Here is a 19,686-nt window from a genome sequence, read left to right on the forward strand (position 1 = left end):
AGATCATTTGGTCTAGCAGGCATTTAGCAATGAGGTTCCCAAGGTTTGCCAGTAAAAGCGTTCCCCTCCTTTTCACTGTCAAGGTTTTAAAGCTTCTGTGACATACAATAAAAGCCTGAAATGAACAGTGAACTCCAAAAACACTCAGTTTTAAAGCAATAAAAGTTTAAAGTATGCAGTTGCCCTCCCTTAAAATTATTCATGAACCTCCATTACACGAGCCGGCCTTTTACACGGCATTTATAGCTTAATTCAAATGAATGTTCCCGGCCAAGCACGAGCGCCTCCGCACAGCACAGGATCATTCTCAATTTGAAATCCTTTAGCAGATGGTTTGCGGATTCTCAGGAAGCTGCCCGGACTGCAGATACATGCGCCGACTATAATAGAAAAAGGTGACACCTTCTGAAACGCCCGCGTAAGCGAAGTCGGAATATCGAGCACAGTGTTGGTTAAGATATTAGGGTCTCATAAACTTGACATTTCTAGCGCAGAAAGGGCCGGGCAGCAGCCATGATTGAGATATTAACGTCTTTTTCTCCCAGCCTGGCGGTTCATTGCCGCGCAGTAACCGGCTGATTACAGAAAAGTGCTCGCTGCGTGAAGAATAGCCCATGTAACTCACATTACTGTCATAAAAGTGTGGGATACGGAGGTACTTTGTATAAGCATAGAGGCTTAAGATATATAAACTTTGTCTGCCAAATAATTGGCGACTGAGACTTTGAAGAAGAAAAATACCAAATGCGTGTTTAAAACTGCAGCTTAAAACAATTCTGTTAACCAACAACATATGCTGTTTACCAATTAAACCACTTTTATGCTTATTTCCACCTTACACTAGATTCAAAGTTGGTCTACCTGTCCATATGGTTACTCTTCGGTCTAATCAGAATTCGGACTGTATTTTAACTATTCTAGGACCATGATTAATAACTGAAAACTGTGTAATCGGTTTATGTACAGCCACTTTCTCTTAGCAATTCTTTGAATGTTCTTTTGTCTTGTTCTGCATTGAGCAAACAAATAATTTATGAGAAGCTTGCCCTGCCCTTTAATATATATGTGAAAAAAACAGGTTAACAACAAAAGAAGACCCTTCACAAGATATCATACCAATGATGTATCTACATCTTATGTATGAGTAAGCCCACTTTAAATGATTTATAGCCATGTAGTGCCAGATATAGCCTATGATTTGTGTACAGCAGTACATGGGACTTGAGTGAATTACAGGCACAATATTTCACACTAAAATACTCAAATTTTGTTTAGAATGAGCCAGAAGAATGATGCGCTTTGGGCTCAATGCCTGCAACAAAACAGCCCATATTCTACACAATCAGTAAGATGCACCAAATCTTAAATGGAGAGGTGGCAGAATCTAGTAGAGGTGAGTGGGATTGTCGTCATCCACACATTTCAAATAAATATGAGGTCACATGGTCTTTTCCTCTTAACTCTTGCAGCCAAAGAGACCGTATGATTACCATTACTGGGGTTCCTCTTTAAAGATGAATGTTTGCTGCCATTTAAAAAGCCTATCATGGCGGTCTCCAAGCTGTATAATCTATATCATACTGACAGGTATAATATATATGTCTTTCTGATCGCTTTGATTTTGGGAACTACATAATGCAGCCCAAAGCTGATCCCCGATGCAGCCCATCTTCAGAGTGAAAGAAAAAAGTGAACACATTAAACGGATGTTTTTTCCCAATTAGACAATGTTTAGGTGGACGGGCGCTCTCTATTTCTCTGCACTGCCCGTGATGTTAATGTAAACTCGACTTGTACCTTTAGTGTTATGATAGTTGTGTGGGAGCCCTGACACTGCAGTGGGGATATTTTCCTTCACGCAATCAGATCTTGCTTCTGTTTTCCTTCTTAGTTTTGGATACAATCTGTTAAACGAAAACATACATCGGTTATAATAAAACGTGAGAAACCAAGGCATCCAACTAAACACAAGTGCCCAGAAACACAGATCCAGCAAACAAAATCATCTACAAAGAGTATGTGCAAATAACTGTGTAAAAGTATGCTTACTGATAGGAAAAATCACAAATTAAACCACTGTTCTGATAAGAGTAAGCACTATTACAGTAGATGTTATCGCCAATCTACAGTTTTAGCAGCTTTGCTAAAAATTTCAAGCATTTGCAGCAACAAAGGCAGTGACGACTGATTGAAAATGCCGATGGATAAATGCAGGAGCGTGAGGATTGCTTGGCTGTGGAAAAGTATTTGCCCAATTTTGTGCTATACAGCTTGTGTATAAAATATAGCTTTTGTCCCAGGGCTTATAAAATTATGAAGACATTTAAGTATTTCACAATTTAAATGCAAAATAAAAGATACTGTCTTGCAGATGCTCACTCTCAAACCTTTTGATAAAAGAAAGGAAACTAAAAAAAAGAAAAGTCTGCATTGGATAATTGGTCTAATATGCATTCAGAATAAATATATAATTCTAGGGTACAGGAACACTTTGTTGAGATTATATAAAAGAACGTACATTTAAAGGCCTGGCAACATACAAACCTTGCTTTACATAATAGGTCAGGGCCAACAAATTATCAGAAAAACTTGTGGAAAGTTTCACGATATTTCGTTCTCACATCTACTTAAGAAACACACCTGCAGACATGACTGAGCTGGTATTAATGCGGGGTCAGGAAGGGTTATGAGAGGTTTTGTATATCCTGGGAAGAATCATGTATTTCCTATCCTGGGCATATTTTTCTGCAGCTGAATAGACATACACCTGTAAGTCATGACACCCCTGTAATATACTTCTTTTTAACTCTGAATCACTGGATATCTTAATTAAGTACTAATGTAAACATCTGGAGAGTTGCAAACAGGATCATCATTATTCTACCTATGCATAGAAAAGCACCTGGCAATGAATACATAAGTAAAAGCATGAATTTAAACAACGTTAGACAGGAACCAATTAAACCAACCCTTTCTCTGTGGGACAGAAAATACTTTGCCATATCTATGCTTATAACAAAAGTGTTTGGTGTGATTAGTTAAATTATCTCTATGCACAAATGGCAAGAAAAGGTAAATAAACCCTTTGGAATTACTCCTTCTGCATTATTTTCTGCATTCATTCTTAAAATGCGATCTGATCTTTATCTAAGTGGCAAGTATAGACAAACACGATGTGCTTCAAAGCCGCTCTATTCCTGATGCTCCCGCCACCATGTTTCACCTTTGGTACGCAGTGCCCTTTTTACACCATATGTAGTGCTGCGTGGTATTCCCGAACAATTCGGCGTTAGTGTCATCAATCCACAAAACATTTCCCCAGTAGCGTTGTGGAGATTCAAGGTGCTCTTTGGCAAACAGTGATGTTTAATTGGAGAGCAGCAGATTGCTTTGTGGTGTCCTGCCATGGACTCCATGCATGAACAGAGGTATTAACCGCATTCCTTTAAACCTTTAGTCATCCTGGCTGGATGCCCACTTCTAGGGAGAGTAGCCACAGTACTAAATCATCTCCATTTATATACAGTTTGTCTAAGTGTGGATTTAGGAATATTTAAACTCGTTGAGATTACTTTGTAACCCTTTCCAGCTTTTTGCAAATTAACAATTACCGTATTTGCTCGATTATAAGACCTCGGTGTTGTCTTCTAATCAAACCTCAAATAGAGGTCTGACTATGAGACTAAGATCCAGACCCTCTGCAGCGCTGCAGGGGACCTGGATCTTACTGTCTGATAACCTCAGCTGCTGCCGGCACTTCCACCGGCGTTTATCACCGAGCGCCGGCGAAAGCGCGGACAGTAGAGGAGGTTGCATATGTGCGTACCTTCTCACTGCCGGGATAGCCCACCCACTGCCGGGAAGCAGAGCCGGTCGCAGAGATCAGAAGAAAGACTGGGACCCGGCGGCACTGTGCCATCCCAAAGTCATCGGCGGATCCGGTCATTTTCTAGAGGAGGCGGGGCCTAGCGGGGTCACACAGCGTCATTGTGTGTGATCCCGTGGGAGCTGCAGTAAGCGCCTGCTGAGGCATCACAGTGAGTGAGGTGCCTTAGTTGCTTGAGTGTATATTAGGGTCTGGGTATCTAAGTGTCAGAGTGGGTAGGTAAGTGTCAGAGTGGGTAGGTAAGTGGGTATATTAGTGTCTTGGTGTGTAAGTGTCCCCCTATATGCCACTCTGCCCCATGTTATCCCTTTTAACCCCCTATATGCCACTCTGTCCCATGATATGCCTTTTAACCCCCTATATGCCAGAGTGGCATATAGGGGTATAAGGCATTTCTGGAGGCAAAGTGGCATATAGGGGATTAAAAGGCATAACATGGGCAGAGTGGCATATAGGAGGGTAAAAGGCATATCAGGGAGGCAAAGTGGCACATAGGGGGTATAAGGCATTTCTGGGTGCAGGTTGGCAAATAAAAGAAAATAAAAACAAACAAAAAAAGTTTACATGAATTAAACTTTTTCCTTTAGGGTGGTCTTATAATCAGGCTTTTTCTTTTTTTTTAAATTAATATTCAGATTTTGGGGGGTCGTTTTATAATCAGGGTCGTCTTATAATCGAGCAAATACGGTACTTGTAGGTCTTCCAAGATTTATTTTTTGTGGGGCATGGTTTACATCAACAGATGCTTCTTGGCATATAGCAAAGTCTAAATGTTTGAGTGGTTTTTTTTAATGTCAAAGAAGCTCTAAAACGCACATTGAACCCAGTTTCACTGATTGGACTTCCAGTTCGCCAACTCCTGACTCCAATTAGCTTTTGTTGAAGCGATTAGCCTTGGAGTTCCCATATTTTTCCATCCTACACTGAATGTTTTGAATGATGTATTCAATATGGACAGGAACAATGCAATTATTTTTTGTGTCATTTGTTAAAACAGATTGTGTTTGTTCACTATGGTAACTTAAATAAAGAACATATCACATTTTGAAACAAATGTATATATAAATGCTGCTAACCCCAAAGGGCCACTTACTTTTTGTAGCTACTGTAGTTGGTACATAAACAGAAAAACATGATTAATGAGACAATATGAATTAATAACTTACTTGTAATAATATATACTGTATGGATTAGGGGGACATCAAGTAAAATTTACACTCAAATAAAAATGAAGGGTTTTTTTTATTATTTTGGTAAAAGATTCAGTAGCATTGATGCAAATAATGTTACCTAAGGTTACATAAGCTAACAGACTATGTTAAACAGAGCTCTACTGTGTGAATTACACAGTGCTATAAATATCATATCTGAAGTGTCATGGTTTCTTTATTGCTGCAGCGAGTATGCCATTGTTTTCACCATTGCCATTATTAGGAAGAGCATGCTCTCATTTTCAGCACAGCCATTAACACTGAATAGGGTACTAAAGATGACAGGTAGCCGGTATGAGACATATGGTAGTGGACAGAGATTAAAGAACCGTACTGTATACCCAACACCTTTTTTTTATTCTTAATGATTACTGAAAATGAACCCACACTGACTGATTGTGCATCTTTTCTGCTTTCATAAACTCTTAATTTTTAAAAAAAAAATAATTTAACCTTTGGGGCTTTAAGAAAATTCTACATATTACTCTCAACAAATCTTTATGGCCCTCTAGGCTGCTCAGGAGTAAATTGGTGGAAGACCATTTGCGTGTATTGTAGGTTAAACACACAAAAGGCTTTCTGACAGTCAGATCCATTTTCCAGCAACAAAAAAGGTCACGTAAAGTTCAAGACATGTGTCAGGTCAAGGGCTGTCCCCCAAAGCATGAAAACGCTGATGTTATTGCTATTACTTACGGGAGATCAAGCAGCACTTCGCTTTGGTTGTGATTTTCACCATTTAGCATCAGTAAAGCCCTTTGAGACTCCAGGCAGGACCTATGCCCTATTTTCCCTTTTCTTTGGATCTTCCGCACTTCCTCGGTGCCACATGCTCCCACGCTCCATAATGCTGGGATGTATGCAAAAATCTGTGGGCAAAATGCTGGGTTAGGCTAGTTTTTCTATAATAGTTGTTCAAATTACACAGTGGCTTGATTACCAGACATCACACCCCATAAAATTGTTCTATGATATGAAAGCAATACAACGAGAAGCAAAAAGCAATTTTTATTATAATCAGAACCTTAAAATGTTATGCCGCTGGTGCTATTGAAGAGTTCCGCACAATATATTAGGAAAACTCGCATGGCTACTCTCCGGGGAGTGTGGCCACCTAACGGGTAGCCTGAAGCATTCATCTGCCACCTTTCATTTCTGCAAAAAGACCACTGACCCATTTTTAGGTTCTATTCCTTTTTTAATAAGGACATCAAAGCTACGTGTTGGCTCAATGTTAGATTTATATGGACGTGCGCGGCATTATTTTTCTTCTTTTAGGTTTTTGAGTCAGCCTTCTACAATTGAAATATTGAGCTGATTTAACATAAAGGTAGAGTGACCAAGTAATATGGGTCAGTAATTAGCCGGTGAATGAATCCAGTAATATGGGTCAGTATTTAGCCAGTGAATGAATCCAGTAATATGGGTCAGTAATTAGCCGGTGAATGAATCCAGTAATATGGGTCGGTATTTAGCCAGTGAATGAATCCAGTAATATGGGTCAGTAATTAGCCGGTGAATGAATCCAGTAATATGGGTCAGTAATTAGCCAGTGAATGAATCCAGTAATATGGGTCAGTAATTAGCCAGTGAATGAATCCAGTAATACGGGTCGGTAATTAGCAACTGAATGAATCCAGTAATATGGGTCGGTAATTAGCCACTGAATGAATCCAGTAATATGGGTCAGTAATTAGCCAGTGAATGAATCCAGTAATACGGGTCGGTAATTAGCCACTGAATGAATCCAGTAATATGGGTCGGTAATTAGCCACTGAATGAATCCAGTAATATGGGTCAGTAATTAGCCACTGAATGAATCGAGTAATATGGGTCAGTAATTAGCCACTAAATTAATCCAGTAATATGGGTCAGTAATTAGCCACTGAATGAATCCAGTAATATGGGTCGGTAATTAGCCAGTGAGTGAATCCAGTAATATGGGTCAGTAATTAGCCAGTGAATGAATCCAGTAATATGGGTCAGTAATTAGCCACTGAATTAATCCAGTAATACGGGTCGGTAATTAGCAACTGAATGAATCCAGTAATATGGGTCGGTAATTAGCCACTGAATGAATCCAGTAATATGGGTCAGTAATTAGCCAGTGAATGAATCCAGTAATACGGGTCGGTAATTAGCCACTGAATGAATCCAGTAATATGGGTCGGTAATTAGCCACTGAATGAATCCAGTAATATGGGTCAGTAATTAGCCACTGAATGAATCGAGTAATATGGGTCAGTAATTAGCCACTAAATTAATCCAGTAATATGGGTCAGTAATTAGCCACTGAATGAATCCAGTAATATGGGTCGGTAATTAGCCAGTGAGTGAATCCAGTAATATGGGTCAGTAATTAGCCAGTGAATGAATCCAGTAATATGGGTCAGTAATTAGCCACTGAATTAATCCAGTAATATGGGTCGGTAATTAGCCACTGAGTGAATCCAGTAATATGGGTCAGTAATTAGCCAGTGAGTGAATCCAGTAATATGGGTCAGTAATTAGCCAGTGAGTGAATCCAGTAATATGGGTCAGTAATTGGCCACTGAAGGAATCCAGTAACATGGGTCAGAAATGATCAGATTTTTTTGGCCAAGAAGCAGTGCAAAGTTCATGGAGAGCCGTAACACTGCGCACTCTCTTGTTTTCACCTCTTTTGTAAGATCCTTACTCCTGATCAGCGGAAAACCAACGCATTTGCATGGTTATATAAAACCGGTGTAATATGAGAAGCACAGAAGTACACCGCAATCGTCTACTTTCTGTATGCCTTCCACCATAATCAAACTAAATAAGTTTAAGAGTTAATTATGTCATTAGTTACACTATTACTTCTAACAGTAATATTTGCATGTTTCTATGTTTTTTATAACAAACATGCGTTTCTAATTTGGCTTGTTTTGTGCAGGGCCAACCAATTAGTAATTTCCCTGATGATGGGAACTGATATAGTTACTTGTAAGGGTGTCTTTCAATAAATATTATAAACTCAAAAAGCTATTAGTTTAACCCCTTCAGTCCCAGAGCAATTTTGCCATTTTTGCGGTATGTCGGTTCAGCGATTATTCTCTTTTCCTGTGAATAGTGCTCCTGTGAAATGTAAACTATATGTTGTTGTTTTCAAGGAGAGAAAGGGCTTTCTTTTGATACCATAGTTAGATAATTAGTTAAAAATTTAGGATGGGAAATTTTGTAAAAACTAGTGAAAATTAGAAAAAAAAAAATTTATATATATTTTCCCCCTCTGAATCCTCACAAAATTAGGTAAAGTGGCGGAAAATCCCCTCCATCAATTCAGGTGTGCTGATTTCAGAAATACCTTATTTATATAGAATTTCCATACTTTCCCAGCACCACTATAAGGTGTACATTATTCTTTACAAAGCCGTGGAAATTTTACATTAGGTATGATAGGATTGCAACTCTAATTTTAAACAAATAAACCAAAAGTACCGTATTTATCGGCGTATAACACGCAGTTTTTTAAACTAAAATATGAAGTTGAAACCCTACCTGCGTGTTATACGCCGATAAATCCTAGAGCTGCACAATCTTCCCCTGCACAGCTCTCTTGTGCGCCCTCTCTGATGCCGGGATCCGGGTGATGAAGTCACTCCGGCCCCGGCATCAGCACGAAAAGTGAAGCGCTGGAAGATAAAGAGGACCCATACCAGATCTCCCAAACGGTAGGGAGTTATATATAAATTTAATGTGTTTGTGTGTCTCTGAGTGTGTGTGTGTCTCTGAGTGTGTTTGTGTGTGTGTGTCTAAGTCTGTGTCTGGCTGCATGTGTGTCTGAGTGTGTGTGTCTTAGTGTGTGTGTGGCTTAGTGCGTGTGTGTGTCTGAGTGTGTGTGTCTTAGTGTGTGTGTGTGTGTCTCAGTGTGTGTGTGTCTGAGTGTGTCTTACTGTGTTTGTGTCTTAGTGTGTGTGTCTTAGTGTGTGTGTGTCTCAGTGTGTGTGTGTCTGAGTGTGTCTTACTGTGTGTGTGTCTGAGTGTGTGTGGTTTCCCAGATAGTGATTCTGATGAAGTTTTTTTGTGCTTTTTCTTTATTCTTTATTTCTTTTATTACATTATAATAAATGTTATAATGTTATAAACATTATTCCAACATTAAGTTCATAGCTTCCAAGTTTAAATTTATTTTTTCTTACTCAAATTTCCTTGTTAAAATGGGGGTGCGTGTTATACGCCGATAAATACGGTATATATTTCTGTAAAGCAGAGAATATGGGTCAGTAATTAGTCACTGAATGAATCCAGTAATATAGGTCAGTAATTGGATACTGAATGAATCCAGTGCCACAATCGGAGCAATCTGATTTGCCAGCAGGGTCTAGACAGATCCTGCAGGGGATACCCTGTCCTCCAATGAACTTCTGGATGGCGTCAGCAGTGATGCGACCCAGAAGGGCGATTGCGCATTTAACAGTTTTCCGGTGCTCGCGCTGGCAGCTGTTACAGACGATGCTGGCTTTTGCTGACAGGGGGGAGTCCAGGCTGATCTCCCATGTAGGGGGATGTGTCCCTGCAAGAAGGTCAGGACGTAACGGTACGTCCACCAGGGCTTCTTGAGATGCGTTTCGTGGACGTACCGGTATGTCCATAGGGGACTGAAAAGGTTAAGAGACCAAATGCCTGGAAACACTACCACTTGTACCAGAAGAAAATGCATACTGCACAATTTAATAAGTTAGACAAAAGAAATTATACAACAAATATAAACAAACTGTACAAATGATATTCAAATCATTAGAAATAATTAGATACCGTCAAACCTACAACATAACATAGCATATACCCCATGACCAACCTAGTTTAGTGACAGAAGACCAAGAGGGAGCTCTATTCCATAAATGAATCAAGACAATCCATGACCTTACTAAAGGTTAAGGCGTAATCTCATATAGGCCAATAACACCAAAATTATAACAGCAACGAATACTGCTCTCTCCAGCTTTTCCAAGGGTCCCATATACAATGATATCTAAAAGTCTGATCTGTTATTTTATAATGGCTGATTTCCATTGCCGCTTGCTAATCAATTTGTTTCATTCTATTAGCTATTCTCAGGACCTCCCATTTCCATGCCAAAACCAATTCCGTTGCCATAATTATATTTCTACCTTCATCCCAGCGGCACACGATTACATCATACATATCTTATCAAGCTGTATTTCATTAACAGAACTCGTAACAGGCTGACAACGCCCCTTAAAATAACTACTATTTATAAGACATAGCAACAACGGTCTCATGTAAATTTCAATGTTTCTGGCAGAAAAGCATAGCCAACTCTCCGAGCTCAAGCCCATCTGAAGGAGTACTAATGAAAATGGACATGTTACCAGGTTAATGATCCAATTATTGCAGGATCTACAATCCAGCTCTCGGAGTAAAGCAGTTTTAAGTAGCGTGGAGACATACAACATTTGAGCAGAAACTGCAGCTGGTATTCAATTACAACAAGTAGGTAAAACACAAATAACCCATCAGAAAAGGTTAAGCTGATGTGGAACAGTGACACAGATAATTCATAGTAGCAAGACATTGGAATAAATAAAATACACCAGGTGGGAGGGCAGTATATATATTACAGGATTCATTTAAAAGAGGAAATTATCTTCAATACCAATTCTCACACTATACATGGAATACAGTTTTTTGTTTCCTTTGGGGCCCATTTGTTTTCAGACAACAAATTCTGATTCCTGCCCATTTGTTTTCTATGAAAACTGAATGGGGGGGTGTGAATCCTCTTGATTCACGCTCTCACTGATGTCTCCCTACCTTCTCCGTAAACAGCTTCCATTTTACCCTTTCCTTTCGTGCAGCTCCCCTTCTTCTCTTGCTTTTTCCTGATCTTCTTGTTCTTCAGTCTTCGTTCGCTTCCATGTGTACATGACCTCTCGTGAACAAAACGGCAGAGCTTTAGGGCACACTTTCTCCAACGATTGGAGGAATGGGAGAGAGGGTGTGCCCAGGCAGAAGTCTCTGCCCTTTTGCCTGAAATGACCTCATGGTTAACTTCCACAAAAGGACGTATCTCCCGATTGGAGGAACGAGGGAGAGGGTGTGCCCAGAGGATCTGCCCTTTTTTGCGAGGTAACCACACATTGAACTTCCTTCTGGGAACACCCTCTCCCCGTTCCTCCAATGGAGAGAGAGTATGACTGGAATCTCCATCATTTTGCGGAAGTTCCCTGGGAGGTCATGTCCCATTGTCAAGGTACAATGGGGGTCCCTCCTCATTCTCAGGGAGTTGTACGAATTGCCAAAATTGGAAAATTTCATTAAAACCGCAATTCATACAAATCCGAATGCACAAGTGTAATATTTATTCCATTTCAGGATTGATAAAACCCATTATCTTTGTTAGTTTTTCCAAGGCACTCTATGCGAGAGCTGCCATTTTGCTGTGTCCAGATATACTGGGAGGGCATAAAATAGAGGTGTACAACCTTTACTCTGCTCAAATGGCTGTTCCAGCATCCTATTTGGGCTGTATCTCTTTAAATACCTTTGCCTTCCATTTACAAGTAAAACACAAATAACAAGATAAACATACCACCCCCACTTCACCCCACATCAAACATACATATACACAGATCTTTACAACTCTCTGGGTTATGAAAGCAGAGTCAGACGCTTCTGTGTTATTTGCATCCCAGTCGTATAATAGATCACCGTTACATAATGCATGTCGAGGAGAAGGATCCAGAGAACCCATGCATACGATGCTGCATGCTTTGCGGACATTATATTAATCCATTTCAATATCACAATATACGCATGCAATGAACACATATACTTTACATTAAATCGTTCTATCAGTTCCCCGGCCACTAAAATAATGAGAAAAAACATGTGAAGACCTAGCTGGGCCTTGCTTACATTTTTATTTACTTGTTCATACTTTTTATTTTCCAATGTTGTTTCCGGTGGTGTCAGGATTGACACGGCCGGCAGAGAATGCCCAACCGTCGGTTTTTGCACAGGATCGATCAGCAGATAGCTAGGGATATTAGCTCCTGCTGAGAGGGGAGAGCCCGGGCTGTTGAATCACACCCTGATCTTCCCCACCAGTGTAAAAAGCATTGGATGCACCATTTCCTCCTTGGTCATCTTGGGCCTGTTTTATAGGACGTATTAGTACGACCTAAGGTCAGCAAGCAGTTAAAAAGAGTTGTCCAATTCTAGGTAATCTCTGATCTTAGTTCTTACTCCCATATTCAAAATCCTATGTTTTTTTGATAAGATAAGAGGTATTCAGTGCTGTAGTGAAAACATGGTTTTAAGATCCACCTTAATGAAAACCATGACTGTATACATCCGCGCTCAGCGCTATTAATTGGAAATATAAATTTTAAAATTGTGCTTACCAATTTTCCCAAAGACAAGGGTTCTGAAGAAAGGTTAATGCCACTTTTTATACAGAGGTTTTTAAAGACCAATTCTGCAACTAATATTTGAAGCCAAGGAGATTGTATTGAGTAGATTAACTTTTCTTTCTCTTTGACTGAAAAATCTGTAAAGGAGAAAAAAACTAAACTGTCAGTATTCAAAGTAGAAATATGCTAAATGCTTGCACATAAATCTTTAGTGGTTTTCATATCTCCAATGTTACCCTTATGCAAATCCACAAGTTAAGCTATTCTGTGGTATAGGAAGAGTTAACAAAGCATCGTTCCTATCTACTGAGATATCTAAAAATCAAACAAATGACAGATCCTAACAAAGTCCTTTGGAAACCCGACTATAGGACATTGCCCATGAACAGCTTCAACTGGTTACAGATACCCTGTGCCCTGGGCAAAGCTGCACTGGGATATAACATGGACATGCTCTATGGGCTGACAGTGTGCTCTCCACAGGGATAATAAACATGACAGTGATGGACTAGGAGACACCTAAGCAATGGAATATGCTATAGACAGAATCTTTGGCACGAAAGCATTGGTGAGAACTTCAGGGATCTGGTTTAGGTGCAAGGCAGCATTACAATAATTGCAGGCTTTATTGCCCCCGTTGGTGCAGTGGCATATGAACAGATGGGCAGATCTGGGAACTGTAACAACCCCATGATGGATGCCAGAGACAGCACATATAAAGAAAGGGAGCCATGGTGGAGTGGAAGAACGGACCATGTATATGCCTGTTTTCCCACTCCTGTTTATGCTTTTTTTCCGGTGCAGAACAACCTTCCACCTGCATAATTCATCCTTGTCCTTAACTAAACTTCGTATTTTACATTCTGTTTCTAATATTCTTATTAATTGAATGACTTACACCAATCTCAGTTATTTTTATTACATTACTTTTCCTTATTTTGTAATAGTTATGTGCAATTTAAATCCCAATACAGATATTATATATATAACTTATTGTTTAATATAGCATAAAGCCATATACCTTATAAATATATATGCCACACGTCATTAAAATTAAACAAAAAATAGACATACCTTCACATGAGACACAGATGTAATAAGCTAGGTCATTGGCCACTTGGTTGACAAAATGTTTGTTGAGATAAAAGCCAAGAAGAATCCAATATTCCACAGCAGCACCGAGCATCATATTCAAGTGATATCTTACTTCTTGGAATACAAACTAACAACAACACATTAGGAATAAACATTAGCATATTAAACAGAATAGGTTTTCTGTGAAATAAAGAAACGGGTAAAACATGTGGATCGAATACAGGATGGTTCTTCACACTTGGGGTCGAGTTACATTACAGTAATGTACATTTATTTACAATGCGTGGCAAACTTCTATAGATCTCTCCACTTTAATCGGCCAAGGTCTCCTTAGATCCGTGTTGGCCCTGAGCAGCTTCTTAATCTGCTCATATTTTACCACAAGTCCTGCTTGGACAACAGCATTTAACAGTAACGGATGTTACAAACAATTTTGCAGTTAATGAAATACAAATCGGGACCTCTGATCTAATCTCCTCTGGTCGATGGCCATCTTCCTGTCCCTCCTGTGTTAAGCATCGTTGCTGTTTGTAACATTACCAAATATGTTGCTTGCTTTTCTTTCCCTGTGTTATATAACCCTGATTTGTTCATTAGAAATGATCCAATTAGCATAAGCCAATAATAGTTTTCTATCAAGAAAGAACATCATACAAATCATAATCACATAATTACATAACAGAACACTGCAGAAAAAAATGATATATGGGTAACACACAAAACAAATTACTTGAGATAATGCTACTTACCTTATCAGAATGACTTATTTCTTTGTGGCATCTTAATACCAAATCTGTCAAAGAAGTCATTTGTTTTGTTAAAAGTTTCAGAGTCTTAAATTCAGACCAAAATACGTGAACAGTAAAAGATAGGGGCAAAGTTCTGCGTGGAAGTTCTGGACATTGACAAAGTCTGTAAGAAACAAAAAGGCTGAACGTCAAACCCTTTCATGTACAGGTTAGTCTGTGTGTAAACAGGTTGCATTTCACACAAAGAAGCCTAAAGGTTCAGTTTTTGTGTTCAATAAACAGCAGACATAAAGGTAAGATGTGCATATTTTATTTTTACACGAAACAATGAATGCATCTCATTTCAAAGTCTCTAAAAGATGATACCATCCGATGTATATACTAATAACTAGCTCATATATGAAGTTGACGTAAAAAGAAAAAGACAAAAAATAACAACTGTGGGTTGTAGATGTAATGTTACCTGCCTACATTAACTTTAGATTTACGAACGGCCAGCTCAGCGCTTTCCAGCCTGACCCTCGCCTTACACGCCGAGATGATTCCGTAGGGGAATTAGTTTAATAAAAAAGAAAATCTTACTTTGCGCTTAGAAATTTTGCTTCTTCCTGCAACACAGTGGCGACAAACTTCAGAAGAGAGCTGACCACCATTTGCCTCTTTTGATAATCGATTTCCACGTCAGATTGATGGCAAAAACAAAATGTGTCGTTAAGAAAGCACCTAGAATGACAAACAATCAGCTGTTAAACTATGATCCCCCCCCTACTACACAGAGTAGGGTTTGATGAACTGTGAGAACCTTATTTTAGGCTGGCCACTTAGCTTTGCGAGTTTCAATGCCTGCTTCAATTAAATGTATACTGTTTGATCAAAGGTAATGAACAATACAAAAAAAAGAGAACATAAAATATAGTAACTGGTGAACAGATCTTGGCTACACAAATGAGAATGGTAATATCTGAAAATCCATTTAGCTTTTCTTACACTGTCTTCATACAAACCTCACGAGGGACTCCACAAACGCCCATGTGCCCGCTTCACATATAGGACACTGAAGTAAATCGATGTAATACTGCATCACACACCGGGACTCCCACGGCGGATGGAAAAGCAGTAAGTTGTAAAAAATGTCAAATAATCTTCTAAAACAACTGACGTCTACATTCCCCTGTCAGTGAGATAAGAAAATTATATAAACAAATAATAATAATAATAATCAAGGTAAGATACAGATACAAGTTCAATTACGAGCAGCAAATATTGGAAATAGACCGGTCCAATGATTAGCCATTTTCATCGGATGCGGGTATTTGCAATTCATGCAGCGTCAGCTACAAACACGAGACCAAAAGACATGATGATGCAATAGTCATAAAATATGGGTGACTATATTAATTTATTTAAAATTATAATAAGTAAATATGAAACATTAAAATGCAAGCAAATATATAAAATAAGATAAAACGTGATACAGATTATTTATAAATGTCCCAATACTTCTCATAACCAGATACTACCAATAGTTGGCGAACTTTAGATGAAAAGCAAAAAGAGAACAAGGTCCGGTATAGGAAGTATTTTGACATCTGCAAATGTTCAATTTGATAAGTAAACCCAAATAAGCGAGAGATGAAGGGGAGATGTAAGCTTTACATCACATACACTAAATATGGATATATATAGCTGTACATACAGATACATAAGCAGGCTTATATGTATATAAATATAAAAGACATAAAATTAAGGAATTCATGGAATTTTACCAGGAGAACATGCCGAAGAAGGGACCGACACAAACTTAAAGGTGGGAGAGAGGGAAAGAGCTGATGGAGTTCCATGATCGCCTCGTGGAAGAACTGAATCTCTAGAAGTCCCTCAATCCTATTCAAAGTCACTCTGCCAATTTCCCAAGCGTTTTTCACCTAAAGCAAGAAGAAAACGTTAGATGGGATCAATTAAATTGCACTTCTTTTTTAAATTGTTTTTTTTTTGTTGGGGGGGTCAGTTAAAGGAACAGTAAATATTTAATATAGCTATAAGATAACCGGGCTCTTAAATATTTACATCTTCTCTATGAACTGCTGTATTGCAGCTTTGAAGCTTATGTGTATTCTAAGGCTTATGTATGAATAACATATTTTGTTGTGTTTTTCATCCAAGTGGAATCTTTATAGATTTAAAACACCCCGTGGTTTGTTGTTTCCGCGCATTCTATTTCTATATCAACATACAAGCCGAAAGTTTTAAAGTAGTTTTTCCGATATCTGCATAATATACTGTGTGTATAATTTTGCTGATCACGTGGCAATTGTCTAAGGCTCTCAAAAGACTCCTAAGGCTTGACATCCAACTGAATTATCGCCTTTTGTTTTCTATCATTAGTATTTTATTTTTTGCTGGAGTGCATTCTGCTGTTGTCAGTATAGGATCGCATTTACAGACATAACACCATTATTTCCCTCGACAAGTTGCAGCATTTAGCTTCCATATAATTTAAATCTTAGTTCTTGTCTATGCATACAACCGCTTCTTTGTACTTAATTATGCCGTACATTTGCAAGTTCATCTCCAATAAATCTGTCAGGAGCAGACAGCGCTCGAACTCAGACATCGGCATTGCCAGCCATATATTTGTTGGGTTTGAAATTAAGCGGAATTATGCAGCTTTACGAGACTAAAAATCCCCTGAATGGTGCATATTTGGTAAAAATATTCAGAAAAGATTATAATTTACTGCTGCTTGCGCACATGACTAGAAACCATGGACAGAGCAAGATCATACATCGGCAGCTTTAGAGACTAACTAATGCCGGAGTCACGGAGAGGTCTAGCCGTAAGGCTGGCCGGCAAGAGAGGAGGACCCCCAAACATGCTCAACAGATCATAAGGTCGCCTCACAGATCATGGACTAGACCATTCCTGCACACTTCAACATCCTCCATTGACCTACGTCAACTCCAGCACCCACTTCACGCTCTGTCAGTGAGTCCTCCCCACCTGTAAGGAATTGGGATGTCCCAGCTAGAGCCCTATAAAACCTGATCACTGTCATAATAATGGATAATGATGAGCTTCTTCCTTGTGTCCTCGCCGTTTTATTTTAATTAACTGAAAAAACATCAACCCGTTGTGCTGGCCAAATTATATATATATATATATATATAAATATATATATATATATATATATATATATATATATATATATATATATATATATAAAACTAAACAGGTGATGTGGTAATGATGGTAAGGGTTGCCATGATATGAAGATGTAAATAACTAAGAATAGAAGAGTACTAGAGAATATGTGGAATTGTATAAATTAATTTTGCTAATAAACTATAAAGTTTAATGTTGCTGAAGAATCACTCTATGACAATAAAAAGCATGCACTTAACCATCTCATCCAGAGGTCAGCCAGGGCCAGAACTCTTTGCAAGTCTCCGCTTATCAGCAAAATTGCTTTTTGCAGGCTTTCAAGAGCTTAAAAAACACTAACTATACTCGGTTATCTTCCAATGCCTAATCCCTTCGCCACAATAAAGAATGAATGATCAATGTCGGGCTGGACTCTAATGTAGAAAAGGTAAGGACGATGTCTCAAAAGATTGCTTAAAAGGAGCTGCTCTTATTTGACAGGCGGTCAATTAAACCAATATTTTAAAGATATTTCATAAGAGAATAAACTTAAAGGGGAGTCTCATGAAAAAAAATAAACAATCTCTGCATTTAAAATACTGTGCTGTATGCAGTAATTCACTGACTGCAAAGATCTACAATAATTATATTTATCTACAAAATGTCCATTGTAAGCAGTCGTGATATTTTGGTTACATCCCAACACCACGCTGAGCTGACGGTTTACGGCAATGCTAATGAAGTCCTGTTTATGATAACAAAGAGCTCTTTCACATCAAGCTTTAATCATCAGATGGTCCCTATGGTTATTTAAAACAGACATTCTATTGTTAGCCACAAGGCAGCATGGTAAGAACTAAGAAAACTAAACTTTATGATTTGATTACACCAGGTATGTTAATAACGCTCGACCGCAGGGCTTCTTTCATCAACACGGCCTGGAGTTTAGAAGCACAATAAAGAACACCTGTTCAAGATACGTTTGGTCCTCTCTATATGGAGAGTCAGCCAGAAGTAAAGGAGAGGTCATTTTACCTCCATGGGTTAAAAGCATTTACCTTAAAGCAGAACGTTTTATGCAAATTCTATATTTTAATGTTCCAAACATTGATATTTAAGTAAGCAATTAATGATGTAAACAAACCCATTTACCATGGGCAAATACATCTTAATTCCATTTTATTATTCCTTCCCACTTTGTCATCTCTCCTCTATTGTTACGTTGCTGATTTTTTGTGATTGGTTCAGGTCTTTGTAAGGTTAGGTAAGGATAAAGAAGTGAACTGTACAGGAAATCGGTTAGACCCTGTCTAAAATTAATGATTAACATGATGTGTTCTGGAAGTACATTTCCTCCAAGCCTAGGTGCTGGGAGAAAAAACATTTCCAATTGAAAGAAAACCATAATTCAAAGGGGACAGCGAGACATCGGAAGCGTTAAAGCGCATATGATGGCAGGATCATCCTTTAATGCGTCATTTTCTCCGAAGCAGACCTAAAAGGAATAGCCTATTGTCACAATTAACAGCTAATAATGACAGGCGGAAAATTCTGTAACTGCCTCCAGATCCAGCAGAGCGATTCTAGACTAACCTGCCGAGGAGGCCGATAACATTCAGAAACTCGGCTACCTACAAGAGTTTAACACAAGGATAAAACCCTCATAAACACAGGATTTTATGCTAATCGCACCTAAGCGATACAAATTGTTACATTCCCCACACTGGGCTGCGCTTAAATAAAAATGTGATTTTTAATCTATTTGAAAGCACATGCCATAGTGGCATTTATGGAGCAATAAACAGATAAACTCAGAAAGCACATGCACTTGTATAAGTAATTAGAAAATATTTTACATAAAAGCATGCTTTATATTCCTGTAGACAAGAAAACATTGTATGTTTGCTCATTTAGAGACTCGACATCTGTTATCTCCCCTCAAAGCCATTCTAAGTATATAATCAATGTTTCTGCGCGCACGGAAGGTTCCCATGAAATCCTGTTATTTGCCGCGGATGTGTACTATGCGTGAATGTGAGGGTTGCAGCCTATTTGGGGGCTGATTCCTTTGATATTTGGGTTTTGTTCACGCGAGCCCTTTGATGTTACTGTGAGGTGTTTATGAGCTCCTGGCAGAATTTCCAAAGCAAGCAGTGTTAATCTTTTGTTTTGCTGATTTACATACTGAGTACGATAGTCTGCTGGAT

At 38.7% G+C, this 19,686-nt stretch overlaps 1 protein-coding gene across 1 annotated transcript in view; it reads right to left on the reverse strand.

Moving 5' to 3' along the window:
• Positions 1–19,686, reverse strand: part of SLF1 (SMC5-SMC6 complex localization factor 1) — a 49,958-nt gene that overhangs the window by 4,316 nt on the left and 25,956 nt on the right. Inside the window, exons 9-16 of the mRNA XM_053474827.1 lie at positions 16,105–16,263; positions 15,343–15,509; positions 14,921–15,061; positions 14,339–14,501; positions 13,569–13,716; positions 12,486–12,631; positions 5,794–5,966; positions 1,798–1,904 (exon numbers count right to left, since the gene is read on the reverse strand). Coding sequence (XP_053330802.1) covers positions 1,798–1,904; positions 5,794–5,966; positions 12,486–12,631; positions 13,569–13,716; positions 14,339–14,501; positions 14,921–15,061; positions 15,343–15,509; positions 16,105–16,263 — 1,204 coding nt within the window. The remainder of the gene's footprint in view (positions 1–1,797; positions 1,905–5,793; positions 5,967–12,485; positions 12,632–13,568; positions 13,717–14,338; positions 14,502–14,920; positions 15,062–15,342; positions 15,510–16,104; positions 16,264–19,686) is intronic.

This window comes from Spea bombifrons, chromosome 1, assembly GCF_027358695.1.
Source record: "Spea bombifrons isolate aSpeBom1 chromosome 1, aSpeBom1.2.pri, whole genome shotgun sequence".
Classification (NCBI taxonomy): Eukaryota; Metazoa; Chordata; class Amphibia; order Anura; family Pelobatidae; genus Spea; species Spea bombifrons.